Consider the following 16,814-nt stretch of genomic DNA (forward strand, 5'->3'; position numbering starts at 1 on the left):
AGTTTATTGGCCATATGTAAATGTAAATACTTCGTAACTCTTACTCAATCTAATGAATGGCATGTACTTTCTAGACAGTAAAGTTTACTGTCAGTTCTTCAACATACCACACCACCAATATAAGGGAACCTTTAAACAACACACAATGTCAGACATATTACGTTTCAAGTACAATAATTAGAGGAGCTACATGTTTACAACGTAAGCAGAGGCTGAATTATATTTCAAACCTCTGAGATCAGTGCCTAAGAGAGATTTGTTTTGTATTAGTCTGGGTGGATTTTGACATTTTTTTTTTTTTTTTTTTCCAGATAATGCATTCCCCATAGCACAAACAAAGTTTTGTCAACCAAGTATTAATAAACCAATATTTTAGGTACTCTTCCCACTTCTGAGGCCTTGGCTAACCAACATTGACTATACAGTATGCCTATTCACCCTTCTAAATGTTACTTCCCCCAGTAGGCCAATAGGTGCACTTGCCAACTAAATTGGAATTACATCTGGTGATGTTGATCGTTCTTCATTGGGGAGAGAGGGGGTGGGGGGGGTCTTGGCTTGGACATTGACACCTGGTTATGTAGCCTGTATTGGCCAATCGCTGACCTTTTGCAGAAAGTACTGATCCGAATATGTACGAGTTAACCTAATTAATCCATCCCTACAATAAGCCGTTGTCTTGTGACCATTCGTTTTTCTGGCACATCCCAAGGGGGGCGTTGTCTCTCTGTTGACCTTTTCTGGAATGCTGAAAGTAGGCTGCCCTTCGACCCAAAGTCACCTCGGCGAGGATGATCCCTGCCAGCGCAGCGCCACTGTATGCCACTGCTGCCAAGACCCAAGTGCATCAAATAAGTTGCATCTAAAAATAACCAAACTCCTACGCACATTCATACAAAACATTAGCAATGTGTCCTTGTACATTTCCATTATGTAGAATGTTTCTAAGTATTCTACAAAGTGTCTACTAAGTGAATATGATGATTACCTTTGAGCTTTCAACAGATACATGTTTACTTCACTTCAGGAAAGCACGATATACCACATATATGAGATTCAAGTGGTAACGCAATATACTTAAAGGGATAGTCCCTTGTTAGAGGCATGATACAACTAACACCAAGATTTTACCCTGTAAAGGACACCTGCATATCCTTGACTGCATTACTTGAAAGCATTTCCTCATATTCTGGATAGTAGAACATTTTAACCCTCTTGTGCAGGCACACCTTCCCATTCTTCTTAATGCTAGACTGCTTTTTATCACACATTTTCTAAATCTGGCCTTTGTAACCTTCAGACAGTTTAACATTTTCCAAAAGCACCAAAATAGATTAAGAGCTTGGCACGTGTTCAAAGTCACATCTCCCTGCTGGGAAGCCATTCAATTGGGCCCGTTATCAAGAGACTGGTGATAGAATGAGAATGCACTTAGGCACTAGTTCTCTTTCTCTGTTCTATTGATTTGCTCTTTCGATTGAAGATGTTAGTTGCGTAATTGCCTCTGAACTGGGTCATGCCCATTGCAACTACACTAAGTTTTATCGATTTGTAAGGTCCTCATTTAGAAAGATATTGTATTTAAAGATATCAGATTTGACCATGAGTTCAAAAATGTTTTGCATGTCATGCACTGCATAACGCCTCTGCCTCTGAACTTATAACTTTCCTGAAATGCCTGCGCTTGGAGGCCACAAGGTCAATTATAGAGCTAAATTTATCTCCAAGTCCACCATTCCGAAGTAACTGAGTGCCGATGTATATTGGTTGCTTTAAAGGCATTATTGTCACTAAGCAGCAAGAGAAGACATTTTACATTTGCACTAAATATATATAAGTATGTGGACAACCCTTCAAATTAGTGGATTCGGCTATTTCAGCCACACCCGTTGCAGACAGGTACAGTTGAAGACGGAAGTTTACACACACCTCAGCCAAATACATTTAAACTCAGTTTTTCACAATTCCTGAAATTTCATCTTAGTAAAAATAGCCCTGTCTTAGGTCAGTTAGGATCACCATTAAGAATGTGAAATGTCAGAATAATAGCACAGAGAATGATTTATTTCAGCTTTTTTTTCTTTCATCACATTCCCAGTGGGTCAGAAATGTACACACACTCAATTAGTATTTAGTAGCATTGCCTTTAAATTGCTTAACTTGGGTCAAACGTTTCAGGTAGCCTTCCACAAGCTTCCCACAATAAGTTGGGTAAAACTATAGTTTGTTAACAAGAAATTTGTGAAGTGATTGAAAAACGAGTTTTAATGACTCCAACCTAAGTGTATGTAAACTTCCGACTTCAACTGTATATAAAATCAAGCACACAGCCATGCAAACTCCATAGACAAACATTGGCAGTAGAATGGGCTTACTGAAGAGCTCAGTGACTTTCAACGTGGAACCGTCATAGGATGCCACCTTTCCAACAGGTCAGTTCTTCAAATTTCTGCCCTGCTAGAACTGCCGTTATTGTGAAGTGGAAACATCGAGGAGCAACAACGGCTCAGTCGCAAAGTGGTAGGCCACACAGCTCACAGAACGAGACCGCTGAAGCACGTAGCGCGTAAAAATAGTCTGTCCTCAGTTGCAACACTCACTACTCAGTTCCAAACTGGCTCTGGAAGCAACGTCAGCACAATAACTATTCGTCGGGAGCTTCATGAAATGGGTTTCCATGCGCAATGCCAAGCTTCGGCTGGAGTGGTGTAAAACTTGCCGCCATTGGACTCTGGAGCAGTGGAAATGAGTTCTCTGGAGTGATGACTCACGCTTCACCATCCGGCAGTCCGACGGACAAATCTACATTTGGTGGATTCCAGAAGAACGCTACCTGCCCCAATGCATAGTGCCAACGGTAAAGTTTGTAAATCTTAACGCTACAGTATACAATGACATTCTAGATGATTCTATGCTTCCAACTTTGTGGCAACAGTTTGGGGAAGGCCCTTTCCTGATTCAGCATGACAATTCCCCCTTGCACAAAGCGAGGTCCATACAGAAATGGTTTGTCGAGGTTGGTGTGGAAGAACTTGACTGGCCTGAACAGGGCCCTGACCTCAACTCCATCGAACACCTTTGGGATGAATTGGAACGCTGACTGTGAGCCAGGCCTAATCGCCCAACATCAGTGCTCAGCCTCACTAATGCTCTTGTGGCTGAATGTAACCAAGTCTCCTCAGCAATGTTCCAACATCTAGTGGAAAGCCTTCCCAGAGGAGTGGAGGCTGTAATAGCAGCAAAGGGGGGACCAACTCCATTTTAATGCCCATGATTTTAGAATGACATGTGCGACGAGCAGGTCTCCACATACTTTTGGTCATGTAGTGTACATTTTTGTCATTTAGCAGACGCTCTTATCCAGAGCGACTTACAATTACTGCATTTGTCTTATGATAGCTAGGTGAAACAATAACACATCACAATCGTATATCAAGTACATTTCAGACATTTTCGAAAGATGGACAGGGACTCCACTGTCCTGACTTTAGGGGGAAGCTTGTTCCACCACTCGGGTGCCAGTGTAACGGATGTGAAATGGCTAGCTAGTTAGCGGTGGTGCGTGCGTGCTAATAGCCTTTCAATCGGTGACGTCACTTGCTCTGAGACCTTGTAGTAGTGGTTCCCCTTGCTCTGCAAGGGCTGCGGCTTTTGTGGCGCGATGGGTAACGATGCTTCGTGAGTGACTGTGGTTGATGTGTGCAGAGGGTCCCTGGTTCGAGCCCAGGTTGGGGCGAGGAGAGGGACGGAAGCTATACTGTTACACCAGGACAGAGAAAAACTTTGACTGGGCTGAGAGGGAGCTGCCCTCCCGTAGGGGTGGGAGGGCCAAGAGACCAAAGATGGCGGAACGAAGTGCTCGGGTTGGGATGTTGTTTATGCACAGCCTGAAGGTAAGGAGGTGCAATTCCCCTGGCTGCTCCATAGGCAAGCACCAGGGTCTTGAAGATGATGCGAGCTGACTATGGTATACATTTTGACAGTGCCAAAAAAGCTGTGCTTTGTCAAAATGGACTTCAAATACTCTGTATCTGCACTGTTTCATTTTCAATCATCAGCCTCTCTTGGACACCATCGAAGGTCTTTTGATAAATGCAACATTTTGAGTAATACGGCCTCTTTTGACACTGATGCTACTTTTCTGTGTTGCAAAAATGGGGCCCTGAATCTAGGTCTTCCTGACCCCATACTGCATTAGTGCCATATAAAAAAGAATGTTTAATCATTCCTCTATGTCTGCAAAAAAAAATGTACAACCTGAAAACTACAAAACAAGTGGGTAGATGGGTCAGGATGTTTTGAAAGGTCAAAGGTTTGGATGGGAGGAAACTGTCCATGGGTCAACAATATCCCAGTCACTACAGAACTGCATACGTGACAGAGAGGCAAGAAGGAAGCCATAACTGAAGAAAAAAACATCTCAAATCCAGAATTGGGTTTGCAACAAAGCATTTCAACTATACCTTTCAACTAAAAGCATTTCAACTATAAGTGCTGTACTGGAACAGAAACTACACTGAACCAAAATATAAATGCAACATGTAAAGTGTTGGTCCCATGTTTCATGAGTTAAAGTAAAAAATCCCAGATATTTTCCATACGCACAAGAAGCTTATTTCTCCCAAATTCTGAGAACAAATTTGTTTACACCCCTGTTAGTGAGCATTTCTCGTTGGCCAAGATAATCCATCCACCTGACAGGTGTAGCATATCAAGAAGCTGATTAAACAAGATTATCATTACACAGGTGCACCTTGTGCTAGGGACTCTAAAAAATGGCCACTCTAAAATATGCAGTTTTGTCAAACTACACAATGCCACAGATTTCTCAAGTTTTGAGGGAGCGTGCAATTGGCATGTGGACTGCTTGAATGTCCACCAGAACTGTTGCCAAAGAATCAAATGTTAATTTCTCTATAGAGAATTTGGCAGTACATCCAACCCGCCTCACAACTGCAGACCACGTGTAACCACACCAGTCCAGGACCTCCACATCAGGCTTTTTCACCTGCGGGGTTGTCTGAGATCAGCCACCCAGACAGCTGATGAAACTGTGGGTTTGCACAACCAAAGATTTCTGCACACACTGTAAGAAACCATCTCAGGCAAGCTCATCTGTGTGCTCGTTGTCCTCACCAAGGTCTTGACCTGACCGCCGTTCTGTGTCATAACCGACTTCAGTGGGCAAATTCTCACCTTCGATGGCCACTGGCACGCTGGAGAAGAGTGCTCTTCATGGATGAATCCCGGTTTCAACTGTACTGGGCAGATCAACTCTATGCGAAGTGGATGTGTCACGCTGCATGAGGAAACTGGTGGTCACACCAGATACTGACTGGTTTTATGATCCACGCCTCTACCTTTTTTTTTTAGGTACCTGTGATCAACAGATGCATATCTGTATTCCCAGTCATGTAAAATCCATAAATTAGGGCTTAATTTATTCATTTAAATTGACTAATTTCCTTATATGTAACTGTAAAATCTTTGAAATGGTTGCAAGTTGCATTTCTTTTTTCTGTGTAGCTGTAAGGGCCATAAACATTCTCCTCCCATTGACAGTAAAGTCAAACTATATGAGGGCGCCCAAAGCATTCTCTTCTTACTGATAGTAAAGGCAAACTATATGAGGGCGCCAAAAGCATTCTCCTCCCATTGACAGTAATGACAAACTATATGAGGGCGCCCAAAGCATTCTATTCTTATTGATAGTAAAGACAAAGAGTAAAGGTCCTTCTCACCAATGCAGGAAGCACTATTAACATACTGAAGAATGATCATTTAATTACCATAGTGAATTATTGTAATGTTGGTCTATGTGTCAATTAATCCCTTAAGGGATGAGTTGCCAATTGGCGATTTGACAGGAAAATAAAATGTTATTCATACTGCCATCTTGTGGGGGAATGGCAATATTACTATTCAATTGAATGGGGGAAATGACATGCCTGAAATACAAAATGTTACCCTAACAAGCAATACACAATGAAATACACACAAATTATCTGGACAAATATCTGTAAAAATGAAACCAAATGCTTAAAGCAGCAATCAGCAGTTGAAATCTATGCATAGTCACTTCGCCCCTACCTACATGTACAAATTACCTCGACTAACCTGTACCCCCACACATAGACTTGGTACCAGTACCCCCTGTATATAGCCTCATTATTGTTATTTTATTCTGTTACTTTTTATAATTTTTTACTTTAGTTTATTTGTAAAATATTTTCTTAACTCTTTCTTGATCTGCACTGTTGGTTAAAAAAGTGAAGGAAAAAAAGTGGTCAGATGAAGCAGATGCTTAACTACAGGACTGTTTTGCTAGCACAGACTGGAATATGTTCCGGGATTCTTCCGATGGCATTGGTGGAGTACACCACATCAGACACTGGCTTCATCAATAAGTGCATCGAGGACGTCGTGCCCACGGAGACTGTACGTACAAACCCAACCAGAAGCCATGGATTGCAGGCAACATTCGCACTGACCTAAAGGGTAGAGCTGCCGCTTTCAAGGAGCGGGACTCTAACCGGGAAGCTTATAAGAAATCCCGCTATGCCCTCCGACGAATCATCAAACAGGAAAATTGTCAATACAGGACTAAGATTGAATCGTATTACACCGGCTCCGACACTCGTCGGATGTGGCAGGGCTGACAAACTATTACAGACTACAAAGGGAAGCACAGCCGAGAGCTGCCCAGTGACACAAGTCTACCAGATGAGCTAAATAACTTCTATGCTCGCTTCGAGGCAAGTAACACTGAAACATGCATGAAGCATCAGCTGTTCCGGACGACTGTGTGATCACGCTCTCTGCAGCTGATGTGAGTAAGACCTTTAAACAGGTCAACATTCACAAGGCTACTGGGCCAGACAGACTATCAAGAAGTGTACTCCAAGCATGCGCTGACCAACTGGCAAGTATCTTCACTGACATTTTAAACCTCTCCCTATCTGAGTCAGTAATACCAACATGTTTCAAGCAGACCGCCATAGTCCCTGTGCCCAAGAACACTAAATGCCTAAATGACTACAGACCCGTAACACTCACATTTGTAGCCATGAAATGCTTTGAAATACTGGCCATGTCTCACATCAACACCATTATCCCAGAAACCCTAGACCCACTCCAATTTGCAACAGATCCACAGATGATGCAATCTATATTGCACTCCACACTGCCCTTTCCCACCTGAACAAAAGGAACACCTATGTAAGAATGCTATTCATTGACTACAGCTCAGCGTTCAAAACCATAGTGCCCTCAAAGCTCATCACTAAGCTAAGGACCCTGGGACTAAACACCTCTGGAACTGGATCCTGGACTTCCTGACGGACCGCCCCCCAGGTGGTAAGGGTAGGTAACAACACACCTGCCACTCTGATCCTCAACACGTGGGCCCCTCAGGGGTGCGTGCTCAGTCCCCTCCTGTACTTACTGTTCACTCATGACTGCACGGCCAGGCACGACTCCAACATCATCATTAAGTTTGCTGATGACACAACAGTGGTAGGCCTGATCACAGACAACGATGAGACAGCCTATAGCGAGGAGGTCAGAGACCTGACCGTGTGGCGCAAGGACAACAACCTCTCCCTCAACGTGATCAAGACAAAGGAGATGATTGTGGACTACAGGAAAAGGAGGACCGAGCACGCCCCCCATTCTCATCGACGGGGCTGTAGTGGAGCAGGTTGAGAGCTTCGAGTTCCCTTGGTGTCCAACAAACTAACATGGTCCAAGCACACCAAAACCGACGTGAAGAGGGCACGACAAAACCTATTCCCCCTGATATATTAACTGATTGTTACATGGAAAGTAATTTGTGTTCCCTTATAAACAACGTTGCTGTGCCACAGTTTTTTTTTACAACGTTTCAAGATTGCTTATTTCACCAAAACAGGTATTCCACCATGTCTTAAGTTTATGCATTTTACCAATGTTGGCAAGACTGGCTTCATGGAAGGAGTGGGTCCACTTTCCTTCCTTCCAGAGGGAACTCAGTGTGCCCGGGCACTTTGCTGCACAGACCCAATGGAGCCAGGTCAGAGAGCTTTTGCCTAACAGAAATAAACAGGCTGATGGTTGAATGGATGGGTTTGGCCATTGCTACACAATACCTTCCTTACCTAACGATGGCAGCAATTGGCATCAGAGCCATTATGTGGTTAGGGTGCACAATAGGTAGCTATTCAAACCCTGTTCAGAGGTGTGCAGGCAGTTCTCAATAGTCCCAACCCCCTCCCCTGTCTGTCACAACCAGTGGCTTATTTGAAGTGTATGCGCCTAGGACATTGGTGCATTACTGCATTACAATGGTCGGAGGAATGGTTGAATGCTTGATCGTTGGAGAGTGCATGAGAAACTTTAGGTATCTCTATTAGTATACCATAACTTCATTTACATTACATTTTAGTCATTTCGCAGATGCTCTTATCCAGAGCGACTTACAGTTTGTGTATTCATCTTAAGATAGCTAGGTGGGCTAACCACATTTCACAGTCATAGTAAGTACATTTTTCCTCAGTAAAGTAGATATCAGCAAAGAGATCTAGTAAATCAGCTTAACCTATTTTAGGCTTAGCTACTAACACAATTTTAACCCCAAACCCTACATTCAACTTGCCAATGGTCTAGTTGTTCATAGAAAGGAGGGGATCTTTTGCCATAAACATTCCCTTTATTTGAGATATGCATTGTTGAGAAATTGGTATTTAAATGGATATCATGTAGCCCTCTGTAGACCGTTATCCTCTCAGTTGCCCTATTTCAGTTGACTGTCTGTATGGTAATTAATCGTGCTTTTTTCCCTCAAGGAATCAATTGAATATCACGGAATCATAATCCCATTTTTGTTTCATAATGCCATTTTTCACACTACATTCATTTGAAGAAACTTGAACATGCAGATATTTGGTTAATTATGAATAAAACATTTGTAGCTATTTAATTTCAATAAAATTGTGAGGTCCACACACAGAAGAAACAGATGTTATGTAATTCTCTATAAAGTTTGCTAATTTCAAATTAACCTCTCCATTTTCGGAGGATGCCGCTTTTAAAACAGAGGTGACACTGTCTGTTCTTTTGAGCTTTGATTCGGAGTCTTTACCTGACAAAGTAATGTTAGTATATACAGTGGGCTCCAAAATTATTGGCACTCCTGACTGGCAATGCACAAACAATACTTTAAAAATATAAACAATATAATTATGGAGAAAAACTCAAAATACCAACATGTGTGAAATACTGTACTTTATTCATGTTTCAATGGAACCCACCAAAATCATACAATTATTTAATACAAAATACATTTCACCAAAATCAAGGTTTCATAATTATTGGCACTCTTCATTTAGTACTTAGTGCAACCACCTCTGGCAAGGATAACAGCATGGTCTTTTCCTGTAATGTTTGACAAGGTTAAGAAACACATTTGGAGGGATTTTGGACCATTCTTCTATGCAGATCCTTTCAAGATCCTTCACATTACTGGGTTTGTGCTTATCAACTGTCCTCTTCAACTCAGCCCACAGGTTTTCGATTGGATTGAGGTCCGGCGACCGAGATGGCCATGGCAGAACATCGATTTTGTTGTCCCAGAACCATTTCTGTGTGGATCTTGAGGTATGTTTTGGGTCATTGTTTTGTTGGAAAGTCCACATACGGCCAAGTGCCAGCCTTCTGGCAGAGGCAACCAGATTGTCAGCCAAAATTGCCTGGTACTTGGTGGAATTCATTATGCCATCAATCTTAACCAGTGCCTATGGACCTCTGGAATTAAAACAGCCCCAAAACATCACTGACCCACCACCATATTTCCCCGTGAGTATGAGGTGCCTCTCCTTGTATGCATCTACCTTATCGACGCCAATCATGCCGATGCTGTATCTGACCAAAATGTTCAATTTTGGTCTCATCTGACCAGAGCACCTTCTTCCAATCATAATTTAAATGACGTTTGGCAAACTCCAAGCACTCCAAGCTGTGTCTTGGGGTCATTAAGGGCTTTCTTCTGGCAAACCTTCCAAAGAGACTGTGGTTGTGGAGGTGGCGTCTGATAGTTCAGTTGGGGGCGATAATGCAACATATTGGATGCCAACCGCGATAAAACCTCACCGAAGAAGAAGAACAAGTTGTAACTTTCAAAGACTTGGCCTTTATTGGTTGACCTGTCATGATCTATTGCCTGTTTGTTTTTTGCTCATGAAATTATTATGATTATTATAATAACATAAATTGAGAATAAAATAGAAACGACATTATCCAACGTCCAGTGAGAAATGACGTGTCACATTTTCCCGCACAGTGAGCACTTTTGCATTGTGATTGGTTAAACGCTATGCCAAAAAATGAATTCGAGAGTTGATTGGCTGACTTCCTCCATGCAAAGTCCCGGATCAAGCTCCCCTTCATAAATGCATGGCAATCTGATGCGGAACTAGTTGTTCAAACTAGACAAGTGCTCGCTGAGGATCTGTGCAGCTGCAAATAGCCAGGACATCATATAAAATGGTATTTTTTTTTACTCTTCGATACTAAATCCATCACTTTATTCAACGGGTTTACCGTGAGAATTAGCACGTATTTGTGTTAGCTAGCAAAGGTAATATTCTTTAGCTAACGTTGGCTAGTTAGCTGACATTAGCAATTTGAATCCCTTGGCATTGGCTGGTTATAATCAAAACCCCAACACGCACTGTAGAATAAACAGGCTAATTACACACACTGCTGTCTTTCAGCAATGGTTTAATACATAAAATAACCCATACCATAAAACTGTATATTTCAGGCTGGTGGGAAGGCAGGAAAAGACTCCGGGAAGACTAAGACAAAGGCCATTTCGCGCTCACAGAGGGCGGGTTTGCAGGTGAGTGCATTCATTCATTGCTTGTTTGCTAGCGCCAATGATAAACGTGTGGTAATGTAGGCTAAATATGTTAATTTGCGAACGATTTAACCATCTAACTAATATTGTGGCGGTGAATCTAACCATTCAAAACTACGCCATTTTCTAAAGATTACAAAATGTTCGTAACCTGCTAACAAACTGCCAAGTAGGGTGGGGAGTCGCGCAAACCAGTGTAATTTACTCGCAACTTACTGATGGCTAGTTGGGTAAATAAATGCATATAACGTTTCCCTCCCTGTTTTTCAGTTCCCCGTGGGTCGTATTCACAGACATCTGAAATCCAGAACAACGAGCCATGGTCGAGTTGGCGCGACTGCAGCTGTCTACAGCGCGGCTATTCTTGAATACCTAACTGCTGAGGTAACGCATGTTCAGAACACTCACTTCATCTTGTTGCGGTTTATGGCACAAAACCATACAGTACCATGTATGCAATCGCAGTTCACTCGAGTCAGTGATATTTACCTGCAAGCTCTTGAACTTCAGGTTCTGGAGCTGGCAGGAAACGCATCAAAGGATCTGAAGGTCAAGCGTATCACTCCACGTCACTTGCAACTGGCCATTAGAGGCGATGAGGAGTTGGATTCTCTCATCAAAGCAACCATTGCTGGTGGTGGTAAGTGCAGCAGTTGTATTGTTTCCCACTGGTATTGCTATTGTACCATTTCCCTGTTTTATATTTCATGTTTGAATCCACTGATTGTTTGTTTCCCTCTTCCAGGTGTCATCCCTCATATCCATAAGTCACTGATTGGAAAGAAGGGACAGCAAAAGACTGTATAACCCTGCAAACAGTGGCATGGGGTCATCTCAGGACATTCTGCTTCAATGGTTCAACAATGTTTTGCTTGGTAGAACTTTAGGACTTTTTAAATGTGTGAACTTGCATCTACTCATCTGAGGAAAAGTGGCTTCAGAGAAGCTGGTTTTGATTTTTGGCTTTGTCGATACAACTGCAGTTGTGTGCTGTTTTTATTGTGTACATTTTGGCATACCAGTGGCATTTCCATGTTTGAAGTTGTATTTGAATAAAGCGCCACGGTATTGTGAATCTGTTCCTTGTTTGTTTTTTAGTGAACATTTGTGCCTTATAAATCTGGTATAGTCTACTACATGTCCCTGACTTGCAACGAGGGAAATACTATAATTACAACACAAAGCATGTTTACTTCATGGATGTAAACTTTTCCAGCTCCTTTGTGTGCTGGCACAACCAAGAATGACATCAAATGCCATGTTTTTTGCTCAAGTGCACCTCCCTGAGGTAAAAGTTTCATAGCCCATTGGTGGGCAATGGGCTGCTTGGATCTGAGCCCATGCCACTCTTCAATGTCTAAATCTTGATGGGACCATTATAAATTAGACATACTTTGTTTCTGAACTTCTGTTTCTGGCCTGCAAATTGCTTTTGACAAACATTGGTCCGTCTGTGCAGCACGTCACTGAATTTTTCACCCTTATGTGGCCCTCGAGCTGACATTATTCTCACCCTGATGTAGCCTCTCCAGGTGTTCCTAAGGGAGAAATTGTATGGGTGCGCGATTGACATGCTTCAGGCAGTTGGAGCCTGTCACTGCATCAGAGATAATCAGGAAGCTACCTATGCGGGAAAGACTTTCTTGGTGAGCCTTCACACAGCAGAAATATTGCTATGAGTGGCAAATGCATAAAAGAAGCTTTCACTGTGAATATAAAACTTGTCAGTGGGATTTTAGTCTTTCGGTTATTTTAAACATGACTCCCTAATAAAATGACAGCACATTTGTGCCACTGTCTACATAGACCACTTTTGTTCTGAGTTTGAAACATTGCATCCAACTACATCTACATGTTTTCTCAGTGGATGTGTATCTCTAATTGTAAATGTTTAAGTGATGAATAGGTTCAGGTAAATTCAGCTCAATGTCTTCTATTTTGTCCACAAGGGGTCACTTGCACCATGGAGTATGTGACAGTCCTACCAACATTCAACCGCGGGACGATTTTTATTTTCTTGAGCGAATGGTCGGGGGACGGAACATAATTACAAATCTGTAGATTTTAAATTGACCGCAAGAAGCCCAAACAGATAAATTTGACAACATTTCAAACCTTGTTACATTTACGATCACTTGTCTATTATGCGTGGGAACAGATTTCCAAAATAAAAACAACTTTGAGCTAATTTCCTGGTCTTTTATGTCCAACAATTAAAATGATAAATAAATCCGGGCTGACATGAGATTTTTGCATCTAATTAATGAACACTTGTTTGAAAAAAAAAAAGGATCACTTCTTGAATTGCTGATGAAGTTAAATGGAATCTACCAACACCTGAATGTTCTGTAGGCCTATCTGTATCTTTTCAGTCAAAGGCACCCAAGTTGAGGGGGGAGGGGGATGTCAGAAGAAATCATTTTTTGAGGAGTAACACTTTATTAATGACAATAGATTTTCAGTGGGTTATGACAGGGACGGGAGTGAGGTAACTAGACAGGTGTGCGGTATGACAAAGGCAGGCTTTGGCTTGAGTGCCGACGACATTTCTCACCAAGTTACTCGCCTGAGGAGATACTGTTTGGAGATATGTTGGCAGAAGGGAATACGGTTATTAATAATTGTTAAAGATTGGTTATAAACATGCACAATTTCAAGTTCCAATTTGACTTTTTCATAATGGATTATACAGTTTGTAGATATATGGTGGCACCTTGCCATACACTAACTATGTCAAGAACTATATAAACTAAATCATATTGACCACCTACCTCTTTCACCAACCTGGATTGTATTTACTAGGAACCAAACAGAAGCAAATTGAATGAAACAGGGAGGGACCTACCTGGATTTGTCCAATAGAAACTTGCTTTTCGTTGCTACGATATTGACTAATGAATAAACCCGGCTAATTTGAGAGATGTTACAGCAATGTCCATTGGCATTCTTTTTGTTCTTGATTGATAAGAAACTTGGTTAACTTGAACATGCTCAAACAAGGAGATCATTTGTAGGGTCCATCTCATTGCACCTGTTGGCAGGGTTGGTAAGGTTACTTTCTAAATGTAATCAGTTAGTTACTAGTCACCTGTCAAATGTAATGTAACTTTTGGTTTACACAAACTTAGTAACGTAATCGGATTACTTTCCTTTACTTTTGGATTACTTTCCCCTTAAGAGGCAGTAAATGAAGACAAAAAGGATCCATCAAACACATTTGGTGTGTCATCATAGTGGTCTCTGACTTGTGGTCAGACTCGCTCAGCTGGAACAAACAAAACCTTTTTCGATGCTGACTTTAATGTCATTGAGAAAACAGCAAGGTGTCAATGTATCTAATTACAATATTATTACAGTTATAGTTTTTTTTTATATCAGATTACAAAAAAAACTCCCCAACCCTGCCTGCTGGGCCATTGATGGCATGGCAGCTCCTCTCATAGCCGCATCAGTGTGCCCTCCAGCACCCTGCACTTCAGGAAGGATTGCCTACAATCCTCCAGGTCCCAGAGTTTCAACTGATTCATTAACAGCAATGAGCACAGACAGGCACCCTCATTTCTTTAAGGGCAAGCCAGACAGCCTGGAAACTGCCGGAATCACTAGTGATATGATCATATATTTTCTTCTGTCAAGGCAGAAATAAGAAGAGTATGAGTTGGAGAGCTGTCTGTCAGCCTGTGGGCATGACAGCATGGCCTGTTGGCCCCATGATTCAGCCTGGTGAGATTGGTGAGGGTATAGATGAGGTGTTGATTGTCTAATCTTACTAGTGGAGGCTGGTGGAGGCAGAAATAGGAAGGACAGGCTGATTGGCTTTACATATTTGCTGTTGAATAAAATGGCCAGATCAAAAGGTTAGTTCACAATCTCACTGGGTCATTGAAGACCAAGTCCCATACTACACCTACACTGAGTAAGAAGCATTTTACTGTGGTAAGTTAACGTTAGACCGCTATAAGAACATTAAAGTATATGTACTCTTTTAAATAGCTAATCCTCAATTGTCGTCTGATTGGCCTATTGATTGTTTATTTTGTATCTGTGATGAAAACTTGTTGGCTAATGAGTCTTTTCCCCGATCAAGACCATTCCAGTCCACACAGTTCACAAACCGAGAACCGGGCCAACACCGCAGTACTGAACCATTAAGTCAATTAAGAGGAGACAGAAAGTGGTCTCTGCGTTCATTTGTTTTCAATTAGTTTGCAGAAAATAAGCAGTTGAGGCTGTAGAGTTGGGTTGCCTCCCAAATGGCACTGTATTCCCTATATGGTGCACTACATTCCACCAGGGTCCATAGGGCTCTGATAACAAATTGTGCACCAAATATGGAATAGGGTGCCATTTGGGACACACTCAGTATGTTTCCCTACGCCCTGCTGGAAACTATCCCCCCACATCTTGGGCCTTCAGAGAGGGACAGGGAGTATTTCAGGTTCATGACGCTTTAATGGAACATGCATATCAGCATGTCATCACGAGATGATGGGAATTTACTACTGACAATGGAGGAAAATGTTGCTGTGCAAGACAAAGTGATTTCCTTTTAACTCTTATGAACCTTTCAATCCAGTATTTAAGAACTGATATTAAATGATACTATATATTATATAGAATGTATTTATATAGTATATACAACATATTCTACATTTTTAAACAGCAGTAATTGAATAGGTTAAGTAGACTTGCATTAGAGTTGAATAACCTTTTTCATTTTATTTTTTACATGTACTGTATGTTAGGCCGTTAATGTTTAAACTTACTTATGCCATTACAGTTTGTGACTACTTATCCTGGTGTTAAAGGTCATTGTTAATATTTTATAACTGACAAAATAATGCCACATAAGCTGAATATATTTACTCTCCACATGAATTTTTTTTGCCTGCATAAATACCATATTATAAAATCTCCTTCCACAACACATCTTGAGGGAGCTATGCTTACCGGTTAGTAAAAAGCTATGTGTCGTTTGACAACAGTTGGGAAAGACGGTCAACAGGCATACTGAATTCAAGATTTGTTTTTCTCTTCCTCTTTCATGTTCAACACTTTGGTCTGTTTGGTGGCAGGTGGCTGGCTGGTAGCATTTGAATGCTGAGCAGGTCAGGTTCTACTGGTTTCAGTCTCCCTGGTACCACCAGCAGACTACACACTAAATCCAACTCACCAGAACAGACATGCAGCAGTATTAGAGAGAAGATCTGTAATCTGTTTTCAGAGGATAAGATTCCATTGAAAGTTGGAGTTCAATAGATTTGTCTAGTCTCTCCCTCCTTTCCTGTGGGGTTTTGTGGCAGGGCATTGTGTGTGTGTGTACATGTGTGTTTGTGAGGGAGAGTGTCTGCGAGCTCACACAGACTGGGGTGGGCTGCCAGGGGTCACGGCTCACTGGTCCTCCTAGAGAGAGAAAGAGAGACAGTGCCAAGCCCCACCGAAATCAAAGACCAGGTCTAGGATTGGGACTCGTTCCAAAAAAGCTGGACTCATTTGAAGGGATGGAGCAAGGTCTGGGGTTGGAAGAAGGTGGGAGGTGCCAGGAGGGGAGGGGGGGAATAAAAACAACAATCAAACCCAGGGCGTCTGGGGACCCAGACGTTTGGGAACCCTTTATGCGGCCCTCGCTTGGTCCCCATCTGTATGGAGACCTAGGGGGATCCCCCCTACCCCCTGCCGCGCTCCCCTCTTCTCCCCATCCTCTTTGATGTCTGCTTGCTTTTGTTCTTTACATAACTTGATCTGATTTTTGAAAAGCTAATTTGTATGCCGCTTTCGGGGCGACAGAGCTGCCACCCAGAATTCTACAGGAGAGCTGACAGCAAGGTCAACAAGATTGGCCACACAGAGAAAAAGAGACGGGACACAACTAAGCTAAAGCATATGATAAATGCTTTTGAATTATTGTCACTGGGGGCAA

The 16,814-nt window shown here is 42.1% G+C and overlaps 1 protein-coding gene across 1 annotated transcript; it reads left to right on the forward strand.

Moving 5' to 3' along the window:
* Positions 1-10,353: 10,353 nt before the first annotated feature.
* On the forward strand, positions 10,354-11,969 carry LOC139561097 (histone H2A.Z). The gene is made up of 5 exons (XM_071377944.1): positions 10,354-10,521; positions 10,799-10,876; positions 11,165-11,278; positions 11,405-11,534; positions 11,640-11,969. Exons 1-5 carry the CDS (start codon positions 10,519-10,521, stop codon positions 11,699-11,701), a joined length of 387 nt encoding a protein of 128 aa, XP_071234045.1. The 5' UTR covers positions 10,354-10,518; the 3' UTR covers positions 11,702-11,969.
* Positions 11,970-16,814: the final 4,845 nt, after the last annotated feature.

The sequence above is a fragment of the Salvelinus alpinus genome, chromosome 31 (assembly GCF_045679555.1).
Source record: "Salvelinus alpinus chromosome 31, SLU_Salpinus.1, whole genome shotgun sequence".
NCBI lineage: Eukaryota > Metazoa > Chordata > Actinopteri > Salmoniformes > Salmonidae > Salvelinus > Salvelinus alpinus.